The 22496-nt window shown below is 47.5% G+C and overlaps 1 protein-coding gene across 1 annotated transcript in view; it reads right to left on the reverse strand.

The window, feature by feature from the left end:
• Positions 1–22496, reverse strand: part of LOC140388603 (MICOS complex subunit mic25-like) — a 565155-nt gene that overhangs the window by 142197 nt on the left and 400462 nt on the right. Inside the window, exon 7 of the mRNA XM_072473040.1 lies at positions 14598–14730. Within this exon, the coding sequence (XP_072329141.1) occupies positions 14598–14730 (133 nt within the window). The remainder of the gene's footprint in view (positions 1–14597; positions 14731–22496) is intronic.

The following is a 22496-nucleotide window of genomic DNA, read 5'->3' on the forward strand; positions in this document are numbered from 1 at the left end:
GGTCACTGTCCATGTGGAATTTGTGCATTCTCCCCGTGTCTACGCGGGTTTCACCCCCACAACCCAAAGATGTGCAGGTTAGGTGGATTGGCCGCACTAAATTGCCCCTTAATTGGGAAATAAATATTTGGGTACTCTAAATTCATTTTTAAAAAAGTACTGCTTGACAGGAGATGGCTTAATTTACACTCATGGGTGACTATAGAGGGAGATTGCCAAGTGGGTGAGGAACGTGGATAGAACACACTGCAGGCAGCCGTGATTCTCAAAGTCTAGAAAGTACATTCCAGCAGTAGCCTAAAAATAACAGTGGTGTGCTAAAAGTTAATCTCCAAAATCTGAATGCTTCCAAGGGTTTAAAAGAAATATCTAAATATGGCTTTAATCCATCTCAGAATCTCTCACCGTTTCACAGCAGAGCCGCTGATGTGAAGTCAAGGGAATCAGTCAGCAACTAAAAGCAAATTCCCATAGATCTTAATTAGAAACATACTCAGAAAGTGCCGACTGATGTCAATAATCAACTCACAGGTTTGCACTTAACCAGTCTTTATCACTCTGCCTGTATTAATTTTCAGAATTGCTTCATCCCAATAGTCTACCAAAATACAGAATTTTATAAATTACACTGTCTCAGCAATGGGATAGTCACATATCTATGTCCTAAAATCCTTGAGTTGGTAAAACTATAATGCGCCCAATGCACTAAAAATCAATGGGGAACAACACTGTAATAATACACCTGCTGAGCTTACTTAAAGAGAGAGTGATAGAGTTATTACAGCACAGGAGGAGGCCATTCATCCCATTGAGCCCCTGCTGGCTCTCTGCAGAGCAGTCCAATCTGTCCCATCCCCCCTTCCTATCCCTTTGTTTTACTCCAGGTGCGGTGCTGTAATCTCTAATTCAAAACTATGGCCTGTAATTTGCAGCCAGCGGCAAAATGATGGTGATTGCTACTGACCTCAGAGAAAGATCCCACGACCTCTGAGGCTGAGAACTCTACCTCTCCCGACATGCAGTTGATTGTAATGTTGTTTAACGGGGAATCCCAGTGTTGAGCTGCAGTGATGTCATTAAACAGTCAAAGCAGCCAATCGTGCGAACAAAGATTTTCACAGACAGCAAACCAGAAAATTAAAAGCACCAATAATCAAACCACTTTGTAACAATTTTACAGAGAGAGGAATAAAGGTTGGGGACCCACCGTGGTTAACCAAATTATCATAAAGAAAATCTAACTTTTAAAAAATTATTTAAGAAGTCTAATAGTCAGAAACTTTTTCTCAAGGTGGTGAGGTCAATTACGAGGGGGCATAGGTTTAAGGTGCGAGGGGCAAGGTTTAGAGGAAATGTACGAGGCAGGTTTTTTACACAGAGGGTAGTGGGTGCCTGGAACTCGCTGCCGGAGGAGGTGGTGGAAGCAATAGTGATGTTTAAAGGGCATCTTGACAAATACATGAATAGGATGGGAGTAGAGGGATACAGACCCCGGAAGTGTAGAAGATTTTAGTTTAGACGGGCAGCATGGTCGGCGCAGGCTTGGGGGGCCGAAGGGCCTGTTTCTGTGCTGTACTTTTCTTTGTTCTTTGTTAATAGTGGGGATATTTAACAACATTCAACATTTTTTTGCGGTGTCAGGTTGGATGTACAGTTAGTACACAGACCGCTGCTAAAATAGTTACACCTCATTGGACAATGCTTAACTGTTGATTGGTTTTCTAACAATTGTTTCAGAGAAGAAAACGGGGGGGGTTCACATCAGATGAATTGATTTCGCTGATGACTGGCTTTAGGTGTTGAAGGGGTTCACAGTACCGCCTCATAATTTGTTAAACTGCGTTTGCGCTAAATCGTGAAGTTGAAATGAAAATTGCTTATTGTCACAAGTAGGCTTCAAATGAAGTTACTGTGAAAAGCCTCTAGTCGCCACATTCCGGCGCCTGTTCGGGGAGGCTGTTACGGGAATTGAACCATGCTGCTGGCCTGCCTTGGTCTGCTTTCAAAGCCAACGATTTAGCCCTGTGCTAAACCAGCCCCTGTTGCAGTGAGATTCAGAGGGGAAATGATGGTGACGCTGGCAGCTCACTGCCAAAAAGTCCATCAAGTTCCAGGCCCATACGACTTAGGGAAGGATGTCAAGGCCTTAGAGAAGTTGCAGAAAAGTTTCACTGGAATGATAGCAGGGAAGTAGGACTTCAGTTAGGTGGACGATTTGGAGAAACAGAGATTGTTCTGCTTGGAGCAGAGAAAATTAAGGAGTTATTTGACAGACGTATTCAAAAGTATGAAGGGTCTTGATAGAGTAAATGAAGAATAAGCCCTGGTAACGATCTCTGGTAACAATCAAGCAAACCTCCTCTGCATCCTCTCCAAGGCCATAATCGTGACCATCTTCAGGAAGGATGACAAGTCCAACTGCAGTAACCATAGAGGAATTTCTCTGTTGTCGGCCAAATTGGCGATCAAGAGAACAGTCTTCCTTAATCGCTTTCTCCCTGTGGCTGAGTAGTTCCTCCCAGAGTAGCAATGCAGATTCCACCCCCTAAGGGGCACAACAAACACAATGTTCACCGTGCGGCAACAACAAGAGAAATGCAGGAAACAGCACCACCACTTGTACATGGTCTTCTTTGACCTCACAAAGGCCTTCGACATTGTCTTTTAAAAAAATGTTTTTATTAGAGTTTTTCATTTTATAAATTACAAACTAAACAAATCTATACAAACCAAATACAACTTACCGAAAACAGGCATTAAAAGCAACCCCAACACAACCTCCCACCGCGCCCCTCTCCCCCACCTAACAACTGACGGTGATCAATTCCACAAATTAAACTATAAAAGATTGCCACCACAGGTAGAATCCAATCGACCAAAACCCCCACGCTATGCTTGATCTCTTGGGTACAAAAACAAGTCCCCCAACCATACAGAGGCACTGGGTGAAGATGCAGACTTCCACCCCAGCAGAACCTGCCTCCGGGCAATCAATAAGGCAAAGGAAGGACAAGGGGCTGGTTTAGCACAGTGGATTAAATAGCTGGGTTGTAATGCAGAACAAGACCAGCAGCATGAATTCAATTCCCATTCCAGCCTCCCCGAACAGGCACCGGAATGTGACGACTAGGGGCTTTTCACAGTAACTTCATTGAAGCCTACTTGTGACAATAAGCGATATTATTATTATCCGCCCCTGCACCTGACTGCAGCCCTGGCGAGTCTGACACCCCAAATATGACAACTAATGGACAGGGCTCCAATTCAATGTTCAGAATCTCCGACATGGTGATAAAAAAAGAGGACCCAAAAATTCACAAGCTTGGGACACAACCAGAACATGTGCGCGTTGTTGGCTGGACCCCGGAACAGGGCTCGCACTTGTCATCCACCTCTGAAAATAAACGACTCATCGGAGACTTGGTCAGGTGCACCCTGTGGAATACCTTTAAGCTGGATCAAACCCAGCCTCGCGCATGAATACACATAGTTCACTCTGTCAAGGGCCTCACTTCACACCTCATCATCTATTATGGGCCCCAACCTCTCCTCCCACCTAGCCTAGACTCTTTCCACTGAATTCAATATTGTCAACGCAAAGGTTATGGAGCGTACGCCTCCGTGCCCCCACAGGTCTGTCACCATCCTCTGCCTGCTCCATGATGACACGCAAGCCGTGATCCTGACTAATGGACCAATCACAGACCCAATTCATGCTTGGACTGGGGTCATGTGATGAATGTAAGAAATTGGTATATTTATTGTGTGTATATATATCTGTTGCAGGAACATTTTTTTAAAATCCTGGTTTAACATCGAAGCAGGCGGTCTGTCTGCAAAAGGTGTGATTAAGACGTCGTAAAAGTAAGATCATCATTCAATCCAACCATTTATTTATTTACAAAGAGAGGCCTAATGAAACTTTGTTATGATTGCTGGAGATTCCCTGGAGAGTAGACAATTTGAAACATTGTGTTTAGATTTAGGTAAGCAGTCATGGGATCTGAGTGGGATAAAATGATATAATTAATGGGAGGAGCGAGGTCTGTCTGTAGTTTTGCAGTTTGATATGGATTTGGCAGGCTGCTAGGAATTTTAAAGTTGAGCAACAGTTTTTGCCAAATGCTCTCCGGTTGACCAGTAGTCTGAAAAAGACAGAAGGATCTGCAGGCTGTTTCCTGAAAGCGTCTCTGTCTCTCTTGCCAAGCAGTCATTCCAATAAATGCCTATATAAGTATTCCTGTGTTTGTTAACTTATATTATTTTTAGGTGGCTTTTGACCTGTAATGGGCTTTGCTTAATAGGAGATAAAGAAGGGATAAGTTCGTAGTAAAAAGGAGATCCTTTTATTTTAAGAACTGTTTAACTGTTAATTGAGAAGCTATTTTTGTGATGATACTGTGTTTAATCCTGTGTTAAGAATAAAGTTTGTTTTAATATAAAAGATACCTATCGGTCAGTGGAATCACTTCGGGGGCGCAGTATCCTTTCCTCACAGTTTAAACATATTTTTTAAGTGTTTGGGGTTCTTGTCCGGCTACTAACAAAAGTTGGGATCTGATCAGAACAGTCAAGCAAGGCTGTTTCATCGCATGGATGCTCTTCCAGATCTTCCTTGTAGCAATGCTCCATTTCACCCTCAGGAAACTCCCCGCTGGAGTGGAGCTAAATTACAGAACAAATGGGAATCTGTTCAACCTCCACTGCCTGCAGGCCAGATCCAAGGTTGTCCCATCCTCTGTCATTTAACTATCATATGCAGATGATGTTCTGCACAGTTGGAGGTTGAACTCCAAGCCATCGTCAACACGTTCACCAAGGCGTACAAGAGCATGGACCTTGCACTAAACATCTGTAAGTCAAAGGTCCTCTACCAACCAGCACCTGCCACGCAGCCCTGACCCATGGTTATCATAATCCATGAGGGGGCCTTGGACAACATGGTCCTCTTTCCATACATTGGGAGCCTACTGTCAACAAGGCAAGAAATCAGCAACGAGGTTCAACACCACATTCAGTGTGCCAGTACAGTCTTTTGTCGCCAGAGGAAGAGAGTGTAGACCAAGCTCATGGTCTACAGAGCAGTAGTGATACCCACCCTACTATGTATCTCAGAAACATGGATCATGTACAGTAGTTGCACCACCAGCACTCCTCCGCAAGATTCTGTAAATCAATTGGCAGGATAGTCACACCAACCTCGATGTTCTCGCCGAGGCCAGCATTTCCAGCATCGAAGCACTGACCATGCTCCATCAGCTCCACTCGGTGGGCCACATGGTCTGCATGCCTGCCACGAGACTCCTGAAACAAGCACTTTATGCTGAGCTTCAACGCGGTAAGCGAGCTCCCAGAGGGCAGAGGAAATGCTTCAAGTACACCCTTAAAGACTTCCTTTCATAGAATTTACAGTGCAGAAGGAAGCCATTCAACCCATTGTGTCTGCACCGGCCCTTGGAAAGAGCACCCTACTTAAGCCCCACACCTCCACTCTATCCCCGTAACCCAATAACCCCACCTAACCTTTTTGGACACTAAGGGCAATGTAGCATGGCCAATCCACCTAACCTGCACATCTTTGGGCTGTGGGAGGAAACTGGAGCACCCGGAGGAAACCCACGCACACACGGGGAGAACGTGCAGACTCCGCACAGACAGCGACCCAAGCCGGGAATCGAACCTGGGACCCTGGAACTGTGAAGCAACTGTTCCAACCAGTATGCTTCCGTGCTGCCCAAAAGTGCAACATCCCAGCCAAGACCTGGGAGTCCCTGGCCCACGGCATCCCAAAGTATAGGATCTGGGAAGGAGCTGAACATCTCGAGTTTCATCACTGAGAGTAAGCTGAAGTCAAACATTGATAGCGAAATAAGCGTGTGGCAAACTGGGCGCCCCGCCCACCCGCTCCGCCAATCACCATCTGCCCCACCTTGACAGAGACTGTAGGCCGCACACTGGACTCCTCAGTGATCTCATTTTTAGCGTGAAAGCAAATCATCCTCAACTCAGAGGGACTGCCTAAAAATACAAATAATAAGCCAGGGTCCCTCATCCCTGGTAACAATCAAGCAAACCTTTCCTGCACCCTCTCCAAGGCATTGACACCCTTCTTAAACTGTGATGCTCAGAACTGGACACAATACTCCTGCTGCATTTTAATCAGTGATTTAAAAAGGTTTAGCTTTGTGCTCTATGGCCCGGATAATGACGGGGACGAAGGGAGGGGATTTAGAGATTGGAAGATCTGGAAATACAGGTTTCTTGGAGATGCTGCTGAATTTAACAGTTAGGCCTTTTATAAATTTTTAAAATCCATCTTCTGGGAGTTGGCTGATCAGTGGGCATGTAGTCCTGAGGCACCAGGCCGCAGTCAGGGTCAGCGTGGGGAGGGAGTTGGGGATGGAGAATGGGGAGTTGATGGAGATGGGGTGTTAGATGTAAGACGATGCATTTAGAAGCAGGTTGGTGAGGGGGGAGGGGTATTAGCAGAGAATCAGTATATTGTTATGGCTCTAAATTGTAAGGATCCGTAATGTTTATCTCCTTTGTTCCCATTTATTTTATTATTTTCGGTCCAAGGACCCATAATCGGGATATGCTTCCAAACAGAAGAGTGCTTGCCAAGACAGTGTTAGAGGTTTTGTGTTTTGGAGAGGTGAGGAGTTAATAGGTGGAGTCGCAGTAAGGGAGAAAGTAATGAGGTCTAAATTAGGGTTACTGTGTGATGCACGATCAATGACCACTAAAGCGAGGTTGTAGTCCAACTGAAGGCTTTAATAAGCTAGATGTTTCCCCCAGCAGCTCAGGTACAGAAAGAAGGCTGCTGGGGCGGCACGGGCTCTTATACCCCGCCTTGCAGGGCAGAGCTACCATACAGCTTGACCAATAGGAAACATGCAATATCTACCAATGGTGTTCCAGCATTACCAGGTATCGTAATACCTCTACACAGACTACCACACTGTGCATGTAGGGAGTCTGATAGATAAGATTGGTGAGTTACAGGTGCAGATTGCCATGTGGAAATATGATGTTGTGGCGATGACAAAGGCCTGGCTCAAGGAAGAGCAGGACTGGGTGTTAAACATTTCTGAGTATAAGGTTTCAGAACCGATAGGAAGGGGAGAAAAGGAGGGTGGCGGTAGGTGTGGAGGAGAGCATTGCAGTGCTGGAGAAAGAGGATGCCCCAGGGGATCGAGGACAAAATCAATTTGGCTAGAGCTAAGGAACAAGAAGGTGCAATTACATTGCTCGGTGTGGTCTATAGACAACCAGCTAGTAGGAAAGATATAGAACAACACATTTGTAGGGATATTATAGAGATGCAAACATTATGGAATAGTTATAATGAATGTAGACTGGTACACTATTAGTGTAAAGGGCAGAGAAGGGCAAATGTTCCTAGATTGTGTTTGGGAAAAATTCCTACAGCAGTGTCCAATCCAACACAGCACTTTTGCGCAGCACGGTAGCATAGTGGTTAGCCCTGTGGCTTCACAGCGCCAGGGTCCCAGGTTCAATTCCCTGCTGGGTCACTATCTGTGCGGAATCTGCACGTTCTCCCCGTGACTGTATGGGTTGCCTCCGGGTGCTCCGGTTTCCTCCTACAGTCCAAAGACGTGCAGGTTAGGTGGATTGGCCATCCTAAATTGCCATTAGTGTCCAAAAAGGTTAGGAGGGGTTATTGGGTTCGGGATAGGGTGGAAGTGAGGGCTTAAGTGGGTCAGTGCAGACTCGATGGGCCAAATGGCCTCCTTCTGCACTGTATGTTCTATGTTTTGGACCTGGTTCTTGAAAATGAGGTGGGCTAAGTAGATCAAGTGTCAATGGGGCAACATTTAGTGATCTTTGTATTATAAAGTTTAGGATGATTGTAGAAAAGGGCAATGGACAATCCAAAGTAAGAATAATTAATTGGGCGAGAGCCGATTTCAATGGGGGCAAGAACGGAGCTGGGCTGGATAGGCTGGAACGAAAGGTTGGTGGGGAAAACTGTAACTGAACAACGGGCTACCTTCAAAAAAGAAATGGTTTAGGTACAGTCACGGTATATTTCTCAAAAGGCAAAGGCAGGGCCAGCAAATCCAGAGCTCCCTGGATGATAAAGGAGATAGAAATGAAGACATTGAAGAAAAGATGTGCTTTTGACAGGTGTCAGGCAGAAATAACAGTTGAAAACAAAACAAATACAGAAGGTTCAGAAGAGAGGTGAGAAAAAGTATATTAGAGAAGGGAAGAGGCGTTATGAGAAAAGACTGGCAGCCAACATAAAGGGGAATCCAAAAGTCTTCCATTGGCACATAAATAGTAAAAGGGTGGTAAAAGGAGGGGTCTGGCCGATTTGGGACCTAAAAGGGAATTTAGAATTGGAAGCAGGGGACATGGCTGAGATATTAAATTAATACTTTGCATCCATCTTTACTAAGGAGGCAGAACTGTCACTAAAAGGGTTCAAAATTGATAAGGAGGAAGTGTTGAATAGACTGTCGGCACTTGAAAATTGACAAGGTACCGGGACCAGATTAGATGCATTCAAGGATATTGAAGGAAGTGAGAGTGGAAATTGCAGGTACGCTGGCCATAGTCTTTCAGTCTTCCCTAGACTCGGGAGGTGTCAGAGAACTGGAGGGTTGCAGACGTTACACCCTTATTCGAAAAAGGTTGTGAGGAAAGACCCAGCAATTACAGACCAGTCAGCTTAACATCAGTCGTGGGCAAACTTCGAGAAACAATTATTCACCATAGAATCGTTAGTTACATGGAAAATTGTGGGTTAATTAGGAAGAGTCAGCATGGATTTCTAAAGGGGAAATTGTGTTTAAGTAACTTGCTGGAATTTTTTTGAAGAGGGAGAGGTAACAGAAAGGGTCGATGAGGGTAAAGCTGTTGGTGTGGTATATGTGGACTTTCAGAAGGCATTTGACACAGTGCCAAACAACAGACTTGTGACAAACGTTATAGTTCATGGAATAAAAGGGATAGTGGGAACGTGGATACGAAACTGGCTGAGTGATAGGAAAAAGAAAGTAATGGTCAATGGATATTTTTGGGGCTGGAGGAATGTTTGCAGTGGAGTTTCCCAGGGGTTGGTATTGGGATCCTTGTTTTTCCTGATATACATTACTGATCCAGATCTTGGTGTGCTGGAGACAATTTCAAAGTTTGCAGATGATACAAAACTTGAAAGCATTTAAAACTGTGAGGATACTAATAATAATCTTTATTATTTCCATGAGTAGGCTTACATTAACACTGCAATGAAGTTACTGTGAAAATCCCCTGATCGCCACACTCCGGCGCCTGTTCAGGTACACAGAGGGAGAATTTAGAATGTCCAATTCACCTAACAAGCAGGTCTTTCAGGACTTGTGGAAGGAAATCGGAGCACCCGGAGGAAACCCACGCAGACACAGGGAGAACGTGCAGACTCCACACAGACAGTGACCCAAGCCAGGAATCGAACCCGGGTCCCTGGCTATGAAGCAACAGTGCTCACCACTGTACTACCATGCTGCCCACGAAGGGCAGTGAACAACTTCAAAGGACATAGACAGGTTGGTGGAGTGGGCAGTTAAGTGGCAGTTCAATGTGGAGAAGTGTGAGGTGGTAGGAAGAATATGGACAGACAATATAAAATAAAGGTTACAGTTCTTAAATGGATGCAGGAGGAGAGGGACCTGGGTGTTGATATGCCTAGATCATTGAAGGTAGCAGGACAGGTGGAGTGAGCATATAGTATCCTTGGTTATAGTAATAGGGACACAAAAGCAAAGAGATTGTGCTGTACTTATACAAGACACTAGTCAGATTGCAGCTGGAATATTGTGTACAGTTCTGGGTGCCACACTATAGGAAGGATATAAATGCATCGGGTTTTACAAGAATGGTTCCAGGAATGAGTAACTTCAGTTATGAGTATAGATTGGAGAGGTTAGGATTGTTCTCCTGGGAAGGAAAGCAAAGAGGGAATTTGATAGAGGTGTTCAAAATCATAAAGGGGCTGGACGGAGTACATAGGGAGAAACTATTCCCCTCGTAAAAAGATCGAGAATGAGAGGGCACAAATTTAAAGTGTTTTGCAAAAAAGCAAATGCGATCTGTGAAAATTTGTTTTCAAACGGTGAGTGGTTTGGATTTGGAATGTGCTGCCTGGAAGTGTGGTGGAGGCAGGTTCAATCAAAGCTTTCAGGAGGGCATTAGAGATTAACTTAGTCATAGATGTTTACAGCATGGAAACAGGCCCTTCGGCCCAGCATGTCCATGCCACCCAGTTTCTACCACTAAGCTAATCCCACTTACTCGCATTTGGCCCATATCCCTCTATACCCACCCTGCCCATGTAACTGTTAACTGCTTTTTAAAGGACAAAATTGTACCTGCCTCCACCACTGTCTCTGGCAGCCCGTTCCAGATGCTCACCACCCTCTGTGTGAAGAAATTTCCCCTCTGGTCTCTTTTGTATCTCTCGCCTCTCACCTTAAACCTATGCCCTGTAGTTCTAGATTCCTCTACCTTTGGGAAAGGATGTTGACTATCTCCCTTATCAATGCTCCTCATTATTTTATAGACCTCTATAAGTTCACCCCTAAGCCTCCTGCGCTCCAAGGAAAAAGCCCCAGCCTCTCCTTATAACTCACACCATCAAGTCCTGGTAGCATCCTTGTAAATCTCTTCTGCACTCTTTCTAGTTTAACAATATCCTTCCTGTAATAGGGTGACCAGAACTGAACACAGTATTCCATGTGTGGTCTTACCAATGTCTTGTACAACTTCAACAAGACGTCCCAACTCCTGTATTCAATATTCTAACCAATAAAACCTAGCATGCTGAATGCCTTCTTCACCACCCTGTCCACCTGTGACTCCACCTTCAAGGAACTCTGAACCTGTACTCCTATATCGCTTTGTTCTGTAACTCTCCCCAACTCCCTACCATTAACTTAGTAGGTCCTGCCCCGATTTGATCTACCAAATAATGCATCACCTCACATTTTCCAAATTAAACTCCATCTGCCATTCATTGGCCCAATGGCCCAATTGGTCAAGATCTTGTTGCAGTCTTATATAATCTTTTTCACTATCCACTATGCCACCTATCTTGAGGTCATCTGCAAACTTATTAACCGTGCCTCCATATACATACATATATATATATGTAAATATATAAAATATATAATATAAAAATAAAAAACACCCAGCACCGATCCATGAGGCACACTGCTGGTCACAGGCCTCCAGTTTGAAAAACAACCCTCCACAATCACCCTCCGGCTTCTATCTGAATAGATAACAATAGGTACAATTCAACCAAAAAGTAACTAAGTGTTGTCTCTGGTGGTAAACGCAGTGCGATCACCACTGGGTGTGTTGGCATGATCCCGATCGCAATCCACCCCACTTAAGTCATTTTTTTGGATGGGGGCATGTTTTGCACTCGCATTGATAGGGGCGGGGCCTAAAGATGCCAGCAGGACTGGCCCCTCAGAGATCGGGACAGCATTTTTAAAGGGTGCCCTGATCTTAAAGTAAAATGATACGCGCCCATCTACCCCCAAGGACATTGCGCCCCCCCCCCCCTGCAAATAAGGTGAACACTCCCAACCCTTGAGAACAGAGGGGCAACCTCCCCCCTCACCGCTAAACGTTCAGGTCACCCCCCCCCCCCCAATCCAATATCACGCAGGCATCAGGGTGACCCGACGCCCCCATCCTCGCCAGCATCAGCTCTCCCTCCACCCCCGCTCCATCAGGTCACCTCCCTCCCCCCATCCACCAATTGCCGACATCAGGTCACCAGCACCCCCCCTCAAGTGAGCGTTGCACTATGGGGTTGCAAAGGCCCCATCCCTTCAGACACTGGCACTACCAGCTTTATCCTGCCATGGTTCCAGGGAGCAGTGCCAGAGCACTGTCCAGCCACCCCCCTGACCACCCAGGGGCTACAAAGGCATCTGAATCCCCCCAGCTTGGTTATCACGTCAATCTAGAGAATTGAACAGTGGCTGCGAGAAGGTTCCCATTGAGGGACCCTTGCACCTCAGTGTCTCAGTTGTGCCAGCTGCTTCTATGGTGGAAAGCTACCTCCACTGCAGGCACGCTGTTTAAGCATAAGAGGTTGAAAAGGACCCACAATGAAAAAAATGCAGTCAGACAAGAGCATCTGCTCCTTCTAGGAAGCACTTCAGACTTGAAAAAAAACCACTGTGAAAAAAAATGTGGTCAGACAGAGCACCTGCTCAAAAGAGGAACCACTTCACAGTTAATGGACCGTGAAGTGCTATAAAAACAAACACAGCTAAACCCTCCTTTGAAAGAGCCTACAGCTGTCAATCAAGAGGCATGTAAAAGTTAATGGACCATGAAATGGAACGTAAACAAAGAAGTTCAAAACTTTTAGGCATATCAGCAAGCCCAGAGGTGTGTACAAGTTAACGATGCATGAAATGGAATGTGAACAAAGCATCTCAAATCTTTTCAAGGCAACAGACAGAAGACTTTCACATTCAACATCACATTTCTTTGAGGGTTAGAGTTTGAATCTTTTCAAAGCAATAGAGAGAAGACTAATCACGCAGCCTTCAACCAGGGTAAGACCCCCAACTGAATGCCTCCAGCCTAGCCCAAGCCCCTCCAAACCCCAACTCTCTCGTAAGGTCCCCTTCTGTACCCTGGCTGCTTTGCCCATAGCACCTTGGAGTTAAATATATAGATGGCACTCACCTCCTCGCTCCCCCTCAGAGCCCTTGGCGCCTGGTCCCCGTTTTAAGATCCTGCAATGATTTGTGTCTGGGCGATTTACCGCTTGGGGGGGTGTATACTGGGTGTCCACTGCCTTAATCTCGCTAATGAGATTAAAATGAATCATAAAATTTAAAGTGGAGAAGGAGGCCATTCAGCCCATCGAGTTTACACCGGTCCATGGAAAGAGCATCCCACACCTCCACCCTATCCCTGTAACCCAGCAACCCCACCTAACATTTTGGACACTAAGGGGCAATTTAGCATGGCCAATCCACCTAACCTGCGCATCTTTGGATTGTGGGAGGAAACCGGAGCACCCGGAGGAAATCCACACAGACACAGGGAGAACGTGCAGACTCTGCACAGACAGTCGCCCGAGGCTGGAATTGTACCCGGGTCCTTGGAGCTGTGAGACAGCAGTGCTAACCACTGTGCCACAAATGAATGCAAATGAGATCTGATCGGGATCTCCCCTCTCTGAGCCAGATCCTGATTATGCCAGTTGGAGTGGGCCGGAAACATTGAGATCTGATTAACGCTCAGCGCAAATCCCATTTCGGGCCTCTCGCCGAATTCATTGGCCCAGTGGCATTTGCGCCTGGGGCTAACAGCACCGGTGAATCACTCCCAGAATGCAAGGTCACGGCGAAAAGGCAGGGGAATGGCACTCAGTCATAATGCTCATTTGGAGAGTTATTACAGACACGATGGGCTGATTTGCCTCCTGCTGCACTGTAACAATTCTGTAAATCTGTCATCCTGAGATTTAATACTTCATCCAGGCTGACACATTAGTTCCCAGCACCAACCGTTGTGAAACAGATTATCTGGTCATTTACCTCATTATGTGTGGGAGGTTACTGTGCGCAAATTAGTTGTCATGTTTCCTACATTAAAGCATTGGCTATTCTTTCAAAGCAAAATGCTTTGGGTCATTTTGTGAGGCCATGAAAGATGTAGGGAAGATGTTACCAATGATGGGTGTGTCCAGAACCAGGGGTCACAGTCTGAGGATTCAGGGTAAACCATTTCGGACAGAGATAAGGAGACGTTTCTTCACACAAAGAGTGGGGAGCCTGTGGAATTCATTACCACAGGAAGTAGTTGATGCTAAAACTTTGAAAATATTCAAGTGCTGGATATAGCACTTGAGGAGAATGGGATCAAAGGCCATGGGGAGAAAGCAGGATGAGGCTATTGAGTTGGATGATCAGCCATGATCGTGATGAATGGCAGAGCAGGCTTGAAGGGCCAACAGGCCTCCTCCTGCTCCTATCTTCTATGTACCTGTGTTGTATAAATGCAAGTTCTTCGTTTTGTGACTTGCGAAACGCAGGATTTTCAATTCAAGTCGTATCATAGTAAAATGTATGAACGTCACCTGGCAATGCAGTGTGCTCACAATGCTGAGTCCAGTGTTCTGGAGCTCAAATGCACGACAAGGTTTGATTGAAAAATGTTGAACAAAATCACACGCATCTCAGGAGGTGACCCCCCCCCCCCCCCCTCCCATGTAGTGCACTTCCCCTTTTTAGATTTGGTACAATCGTGTGGCAAAATCTAAACACTGTAAACATTTGGGATGGTTTACTCCTTCTGACACCAACGGCTATTTACTTTGTTGCACTAGGAGGCTAATCTGATAACACACTGACTGATCGACATTATCACAGATCTACAATATCACTGGAGATTTGATCATTTAGCTGAACTGCTCTGCAGAGAGCCAGCCCAAATGGCCTACTTTTGTGCTGTAACCAATCAAGGAATTTAGCGTTTATACTTAGCAGAGTATGTGAACCTTGCAGTTGAGTTCTGCTACATTAAAAGTGCCTATGAATGTCAAAAGGGGTTACCTGCGCCTCCCTGATGCAGCGACGATATTCCTTGGCAAAGGTAGAGCACTTCAAAGTCAGTTGCGGATTTTCTTGGTAACAATGAAGGATCTGGGACTGCAGATTTGCACAGAGAGGCTCATAGTTTCTCATCCTGCCAAGCAAGGATATAAAAAAGTTAAAGTCTCTGCACATTTTAAAAATGAACATATTTTCAATGCCTATTAGAAAATGCTTTCAAGAGATTTGTTCCAGTAAGGGAGGATATTAAATTCTACAGCCAGTGCAGGGCCTCCAACCTGCTGTATCATGAAGCAATAGGATGTGGGCTTTCATCCCTGATCCACCAGACAGACAAGCTCTCAGTCCATTCGGATTACGCAATCCTCCACAGAACAGAGGAAATGAATCAAGTCACCTTGTGCCAGCTCCTGGCGGCCTATTACAGAATACCTCATCGACAGAGTCAGCAGCAATCGCCCACCCGTCTTTCTTGAGGTGTATGGAGAGCGACACAAGACACCTTTGAATAGAGGGAAGGGGAAAGATCTAAAGTAAATTTAGAAAAAAACGGGCGGGCTTCAACGTTCTCTGCGTACCTCCTGTTGACTTGTAGAATCTCTTTTACCAGTCGGTCCGTCTCTGCCCTGTCCGTCCTGTTCCTGTGAGCCCGGATCGAGATCAGCTCTCCTCTCACCACTGCCTTCAGCGTTTCCCAGACCACCGCTGCTGAGACCTCCCCCGTATCATTAACCTGCAGGTAATTTTGTATGCATTTCCTCAGCCTCTCGCACACCGTTTCGTCCGGTAACAGCCCTACATCTGACCTCCATTGCGGGCGCTGATTGCTATCTTTACTAACCTGCAGGTCAATCCAGTGTGGAGCATGGTCCGAGATTGTGATCGCCAAGTACCCCGTGTCCACCACCCCTGCCAGCAAGGCCCTCCCCAAAATAAAGAAGTCGATCCGAGAGTGTAACCTATGCACGTGGGAGTAGGAGAACTCCTTTACCCTCGGCTGCCTATATCTCCATGGATCCTCCTCCCCCATGAAACCTTTCAGTTCCTTTGCCATTGCTGGCACCCTGCCCGTTTTCGAGCATGGCCGATCCAGACCAGGATCAATAACTGTATTAAAGTCCCCTCCCATGACCAGCTTGTGTGAGTCCAGGTTCGGTATCTTCCCCAACATCCTCTTTATAAATTACACGTCATCCCAATTTGGCGCATATACATTAATCAGCACTACCTTCATCCCCTCCAGCTTACCGCTAACCATAATATATCGACCCCCCACATCCGAAACTATTCTACCCACTTCAAATATCACCCGCTTATTAACCAAGATCGCAACCCCTTTAGTGTTTATGTCCAGCCCCGAGTGGAAGACCTGACTGTCCCAGCCTTTCCTCAATCTAACCTGGTCCACTACTCTAAGGTGGGTCTCCTGCAGCATTACCACGTCCACCTTCAGTCCCCTCAGGTGCGCGAACACACGTGCCCTCTTAACCGGCCCATTTAACCCTCGAACATTCCAGGTGATCAGCTAGTTGGGGGGCAAAGTGCCCCCCCACCCATCCCCTTTCTTGGGCCCGCCTCCAGCCCATGCACCGCGCCTCCTCCGGCCCGCCCCCCGGCAGCCTCCGCCACCAACCTCCTCTCTGTCCCTCAATCGAAGTCCCTCCCTCGTCAGCAGAATAACTACCCCCTCCCCCCACTAGCAACACCACTCTGAAACCTAACCCATACAATAAACTAAACATATGTACTTTTTCTACTATTAAACAATTATAGTGAGTTAATATCCAGAGGTCAGAGACTTAAATTCACTGGCTAAAGAGCTAGAGGGAGTGGAGGAGAATATATTTCACTCAGACAGTTGTGGGGTCTCCAAGACTCCAAGTCTCCAAAGGCGGTAGCAGCTGATTCCACAAATAATTTTGAAAGGGAATTTGAAAGAGACTAAGGATGAGGAACTTACAGGGCTACAGACAAAAACGTCGGAGAAACTAGAACACGAGGGCACAGCCTCAAACTGAAAGGACGATCCTTTAAAACAGAGATGAGGAGGAATTTCCTCAGCCAGAGGGTGGTGAATCTGTGGAACTCTTTGCCGCAGAAGGCTGTGGAGGCCAAGTCACTGTGTGTCTTTAAGACAGAGATAGATAGGTTCTTGGTTAATAAGGGGATCAGGGGTTATGGGGAGAAGGCAGGAGAATGGGGATGAGAAAATATCTGCCATGATTGAATGGTGGAGTAGACTTGATGGGCCGAGTGGCCTAATCCTGCTCCTATATCTTATGGTCTTACGATGTGGAACTACGCACAGGAATATCACAGCTATATCAATGACTAGAACTGAACACTGGAATCCCACTGGTACACTGTATTATCTCTGTAGGCCTTGACTTCACTGTTTTAATTTTTCCGAGATGCCAATGGTCTGTTTGCAATCGTACTTGCATAGAACGTAGAACATTACAGCGCAGTACAGGCCCTTCGGCCCTCGATGTTGCGCCGACCTGTGAAACCACTCTAAAGCCCATCTACACTATTCCCTTATCGTCCATATGTCTATCCAATAACCATTTGAATGCCCTTAGTGTTGGCAGGCAACATTTTGAGAATAACAGTTGAATGTGATGAGTCCACTATTATTTAACGGTCCCTTTCTCAATCTGTGCACATGTTATTTTAGACTTACGTTGCACATTATTTCATCCCGTCTGGATGGTACAAGCCCAACTCCAGCTGGAACTGCTAAGCAGTGTTGAGGAGGTACCACAAATGAAGTCCACGTTTTGAATGAGGCACTAAGACCACCTGCCCAAATGACTGCCCGTCCAAATTATTACCTCGGCACCATTTAAAAGCCAAAGCATGGACTTCTATGGAACGTTACGCAACATCTTCCTTCATCTTGTACGCCTCTTACTTGTACTTGGTTGAGCTCCATTTAACAGCCACACACTCCGTTCTCTGGATTCCTGTGGTTTTCAACTTATTGTTTATAAATTCAAGGGGTATGGGTGTCACAGGCAAGGCCGGTCGGTGTCTGTTGCCCATACCTTATTGCCTTTGAACTGACTGAGTTGCTCGGCCATCGCAGAGGGCAGTTAAGAGTCAACCATATTGTTATGGGTGGAGTTACACGTGATGCTAGACCAGGGTAAGGATGGCAGATTTCCTTCCATAAAGGACACTGATGACCCAGATGGGTTTTTACAGCGATCTATGTTAGTTTCATGGTCATCATTACTGAGACTAGCTTTCAATTCCAGATTTATTAATTGAATTTAAATTCCCACCATGTTGTGATGCGAACCTTTAGACCATTAGCCTGGGCATCTGGATTCCTAATCCACTGACGTTCCCACAACGCCACCATCTTCCCCCCAATAGCAGTCTTTCATTCAGAACTTTGTCAATAACCTTCTTAAAATGTAAAATAAATAGTCTCACTTGGAATTCCAACATCCAATGCCCTCACGATAATCAAACATGGCGTTCCTCCTCTAAAACCATGCTACTTATTTACACTATGTAAAATGTCAGTTTAATAAGGCACGGGGAGTCAACAGCAAGTTGTAGGATAACAACAATATTATCTGCACAAGGCCCGGTTATACCTCATCAGGTCCTCTCTCTTTCAGGTCAGCTCCGCACTGGCCAACCTTTTACACCAATACTAATAAGCTACCCTGCCCCTAGCGGAGGAGCTCGCACTCGCAATGAGCATCATCCTCAGCTAGCTGTGTCCCGTGCAGGTTATTAGTCCTCCCCCATAAAGTCTGAAGACCCTCTCGAAGGACAATGATGAGGAGGAGATGACGAAGACAAAAAAAAGTCGGGGAAAACGAAGAGGACAAAACCAGCAGCAGCTGGCGACACAAAAAAAAAAATCCAAAAGCATTTTGGTTCCAATAGGACGCCATAGAATGGATGACAGGATCGGTCGGTATGTACCCTGCCAATGATTACATCTGGTCCAATACCCCAATCCATCACACAGGGGGCGAAGTCTCCAACAGCCAAGCCTGGGGACGCAGTGCATCACAGTGTCTGACCCATCGACCCCAAGCCCGAATCGCCGCGGCATTCCTTCCAAGCCACAGAGGGACCACATTGGAGGGGGACGGGGGGGCCTGACAACATATAGCTCCACATCCCGTATCTCTTGATGCCCCTTACAGCGCAAATGTGGAAAAAGGAGTTCTGCAGCGCCGACTGAAACGGCAGGGAGCTTTGCCCCAAAGCTCTTCCTGTACCTCTGCCACAACCACGTAAAAACGCATAGCAAAAAAAACCCAGCAGGGTTGCTTGCATGCCGCCACAGGGCTGGCATTCCCATTCGGAACTACCCAGACAACTCAACGGCAATGCAGTCTTCAATATGCAAATCAGTCATTCGATACACCCTCCAACACTCTCGGATGACAGTCGTCGCATCCGCGCATCAGCCATCTGCACCCACAGCGCACAAACCGTTAGCGTCTCTATTTGCAAAGCTTGCATCCACACGGAACCATCAGCTCTCTGTTTGAATATCATTGGTGTGTATCCTGCAGACCAATCGGTCGCGGAACATGTCTGTCAATACAGTGCCGCACTTACAACTGCAGCAATGTTCCCGGGTGGACCATTGCGCCGCACTGAACTAGTATCGCGAAACCATGTTTGACGGAGACAGACCGAAATGTTGGGCCACCATCATGATAGGTCGGTCAGATGATACGGCATCCAGTACCACCAGATACGAACGGCCCCGGAACAGTTCAAACATGTGCGCTCCACTGGTCGGCAGCAAAACCTCGCCCCAGTGCTCGTGTTTCATGGCACTACTGTCTCTGAAAACGCAGCGCCAACACTCGCAGCACCGATTCCAGAAGTCCAATCTCGGGTCGAAAACATCCAAACGCCCGAACACCAGCGACGTAAATCAACAAACTCTGTAACTTTGTCTGAAAGAAAATTCTGGGAGGTAGCTCAGCCAGACAGGCTGCACGTTGACAGGATAGTGTCCTTGTCATCAGTTTAATAAGAACGGGGAGTCCACAGCGAGTTGTAGAAAAATCTTTATTTAACAACATACCTCACTGGGTCCTCTCTCCCTTCTGGATGGCTTCACACTGCCCAACCTTTTATATCAATACTGATAAGCCCAATACTGCCCCTAGCAGGGGGAGCTCGCACTCCCAATGAGTACGGGCAAACAATCATCCCCAGTCCGATTTGTCCTGTGCAGGTTATTACAGTCTGGGCCTCATCAAACCTAATACTCACTTTGAGAAGCCCGAACCCAAAACCCATTTACACACACACTTCCCTCTTGGGCTGAGCCTTTATTTTGTGTCTTTTGAAAATCTGTCAGGGCGAGATTCTCCACTCCCGCGCCGGTTGGGAGAATCGCCTGGGCCGCCAAAATTTCCCGGGACGCCGGTCCAATGCCCTCCCGCAATTCTCCCAAGCAGCGGGAATGGCCCGGTCGGGATTCGCGGGCCACAGGCCCGAGAATCGCCGGAGACACCCAAAATGGCGATTCTCTGGCACCCCTGCTATTCTCAGACCCGGATGTGCCGAGTGGCCAGGCCAAAATGGCGGGTTCCCCCGGCGCCTGGTCGCTGCCATCGTGAACGGTGCGTGAACGGTGTGTGAACGCTGGGGGGGGGGCGAACTGCGGGGGGGCGAGGGGGGATCCTGCACCGGGGGGTACCTCAAATGTGGGGTGGCCCGCGATCGGTGCCCACCGATCGTCGGGCCGTCCTCTCTGAAGGAGGACCTCCTTCCTTCCGCAGCCCCGCAAGATCCGTCAGACATCTTCTTGCGGGGTGGATTTAGAGAGGACGGCAACCACGCATGCGCGGATGATGCCCATTATGCGGCGCCGGCCGCGTCATCTATGCGGCGCCGCCTTTATGACAAGGCTTGGCGCGTGTAGATGACGCGGCCCCTATCCTGGCCCATTGTCAGGGCCTGAATCGGTCAGGATCGGGGCCGTTTCGCGCCGTCGTGAACCTCAACCGCGTTCATGACGGCACGGCCACTTTGGCGCGGGAGTGGAGAATCCCGCCCATTTGTGTCTCAATACCCTGCCTCAACATTCAGGTGCCTGCACAAAGCATTCACTCTCACCCAAAGCATTAGCACTATCTTTTTAAAAAAAAATGTTTATTCAGAATTTTTCAACAAAAATTTTCAACCATTCAAACCCCCCCCCCCCGTAACAAAAACAGAAAAGAAAAGTCGCATAGCAAGACATAAACATATCAATTCAACATAATACAAAACTTTGTACAATGGGTTCCTCCCGCACGTATCGACTTTCCCACATGTTTATGTATTTCCTTTCTCAAGTGCCCCTAGGAAAAAAAACCTTCCCCGCCCACCTTTCTAACCCCCCCACCGAAAGAAACGTCCCCCCCATCCCCCCCCCGGGTTGCTGCTGCTGCTGACCGACCTCCATCTAACGCTCCACGAGATAGTCTAGGAACGGTTGCCACCGCCTGAAGAACCCCTGCGCAGAGCCTCTCAAGGCAAAATTTATCCTCTCCAGCTTAATGAACCCTGCCATGTCATTTATCCAGGCTTCCACACTTGGGGGCTTCACATCTTTCCACAATAGCAAGATCCTCTGCCAGGCTACCAGGGACGCAAAGGCCAGGATACCGGCCTCTTTCGCCTCCTGCACTCCCGGCTCATCTGCCACTGCAAATAGTGCTAGCCCCCAACTTGGCTTGACCTGGACTTTCACCACCTCAGACATAGCCCTCGCAGCACCCCTCCAGAACCCATCCAGTGCCGGGCACGACCAGAACATATGGGCGTGATTAGCCGGGCTTCCTGAGCACCTCCCACATCTGTCCTCCACCCAAAGAACCTACTCAGCCTCGCCCCTGTCATATGCGCTCTGTGAATAACCTTAAACTGTATCAGGCTGAGCCTGGCACACAAGGAAGAGGAAATAACCCTACTTAGGGCATCAGGCCACAGACCCTCTTCAATCTCCTCCCCCAACTCCTCCTCCCATTTGCCCTTCAGCTCCTCTACCAGAGCCTCCTCCTCTTCTTTCATCTCCTGATATATCGCCGACACCTTGCCCTCTCCGACCCATACACCCGTAATCACCCTGTCCTGAATTCCCTGTGCCGGGAGCAACGGGAATTCCCTCACCTGCCGCCTCACAAACGCCCTCACTTGCATGTACCTGAAAGCGTTTCCCGGGGGTAGCCCAAACATCTCCTCCAGCGCCCCGAAGCTCGCAAACGTCCAATCGATGAACAGGTCCCCCATTCTTCTAATCCCTGCCCGATGCCAACTCTGAAACCCCCCGTCCATCCTTCCTGGGACAAACCGATGGTTATCTCTGATCGGGGACCACACCGAGGCTCCCATCGCACCCTTGTGTCGTCTCCACTGCCCCCAGATCTTTAGCCACCACCGGACTCGTGGTGTACCTTGTCGGTGAGAGCGGCAGCGGTGCCGTCACCAGCGCTCCCAGGCTTGTTCCTTTGCAGGACGCCATCTCCAACCTCTTCCATGCTGCCCCCTCTCCCTCCATCACCCACTTACGGATCATTGCCACGTTGGCTGCCCAATAATAACCACCCAGATTTGTCAACGCCAGCCCTCCTCTGTCTCTACTACGCTCCAGAAACCCCCTCCTTACCCTCGGGGTCTTATTTGCCCACACAAAACCCATGATGCTCCTGCCTACCCTCTTAAAAAAGGCCTTGGTGACCATAATTGGAAGGCACTGGAACACAAAAAGAAACCTCGGCAGGACCATCATTTTAATCGACTGTACTCTGCCCGCTAGCGAGAGTGGCAACATGACCCATCGTTTGAAGTCCTCCTCCATCTGCTCCCACCAGCCACGTCAAATTAAGTTTATGCAGGGCCCCCCAACTCCTAGCTACTTGG

This window comes from Scyliorhinus torazame, chromosome 13 (genome assembly GCF_047496885.1).
Source record: "Scyliorhinus torazame isolate Kashiwa2021f chromosome 13, sScyTor2.1, whole genome shotgun sequence".
NCBI classification, from domain to species: Eukaryota; Metazoa; Chordata; class Chondrichthyes; order Carcharhiniformes; family Scyliorhinidae; genus Scyliorhinus; species Scyliorhinus torazame.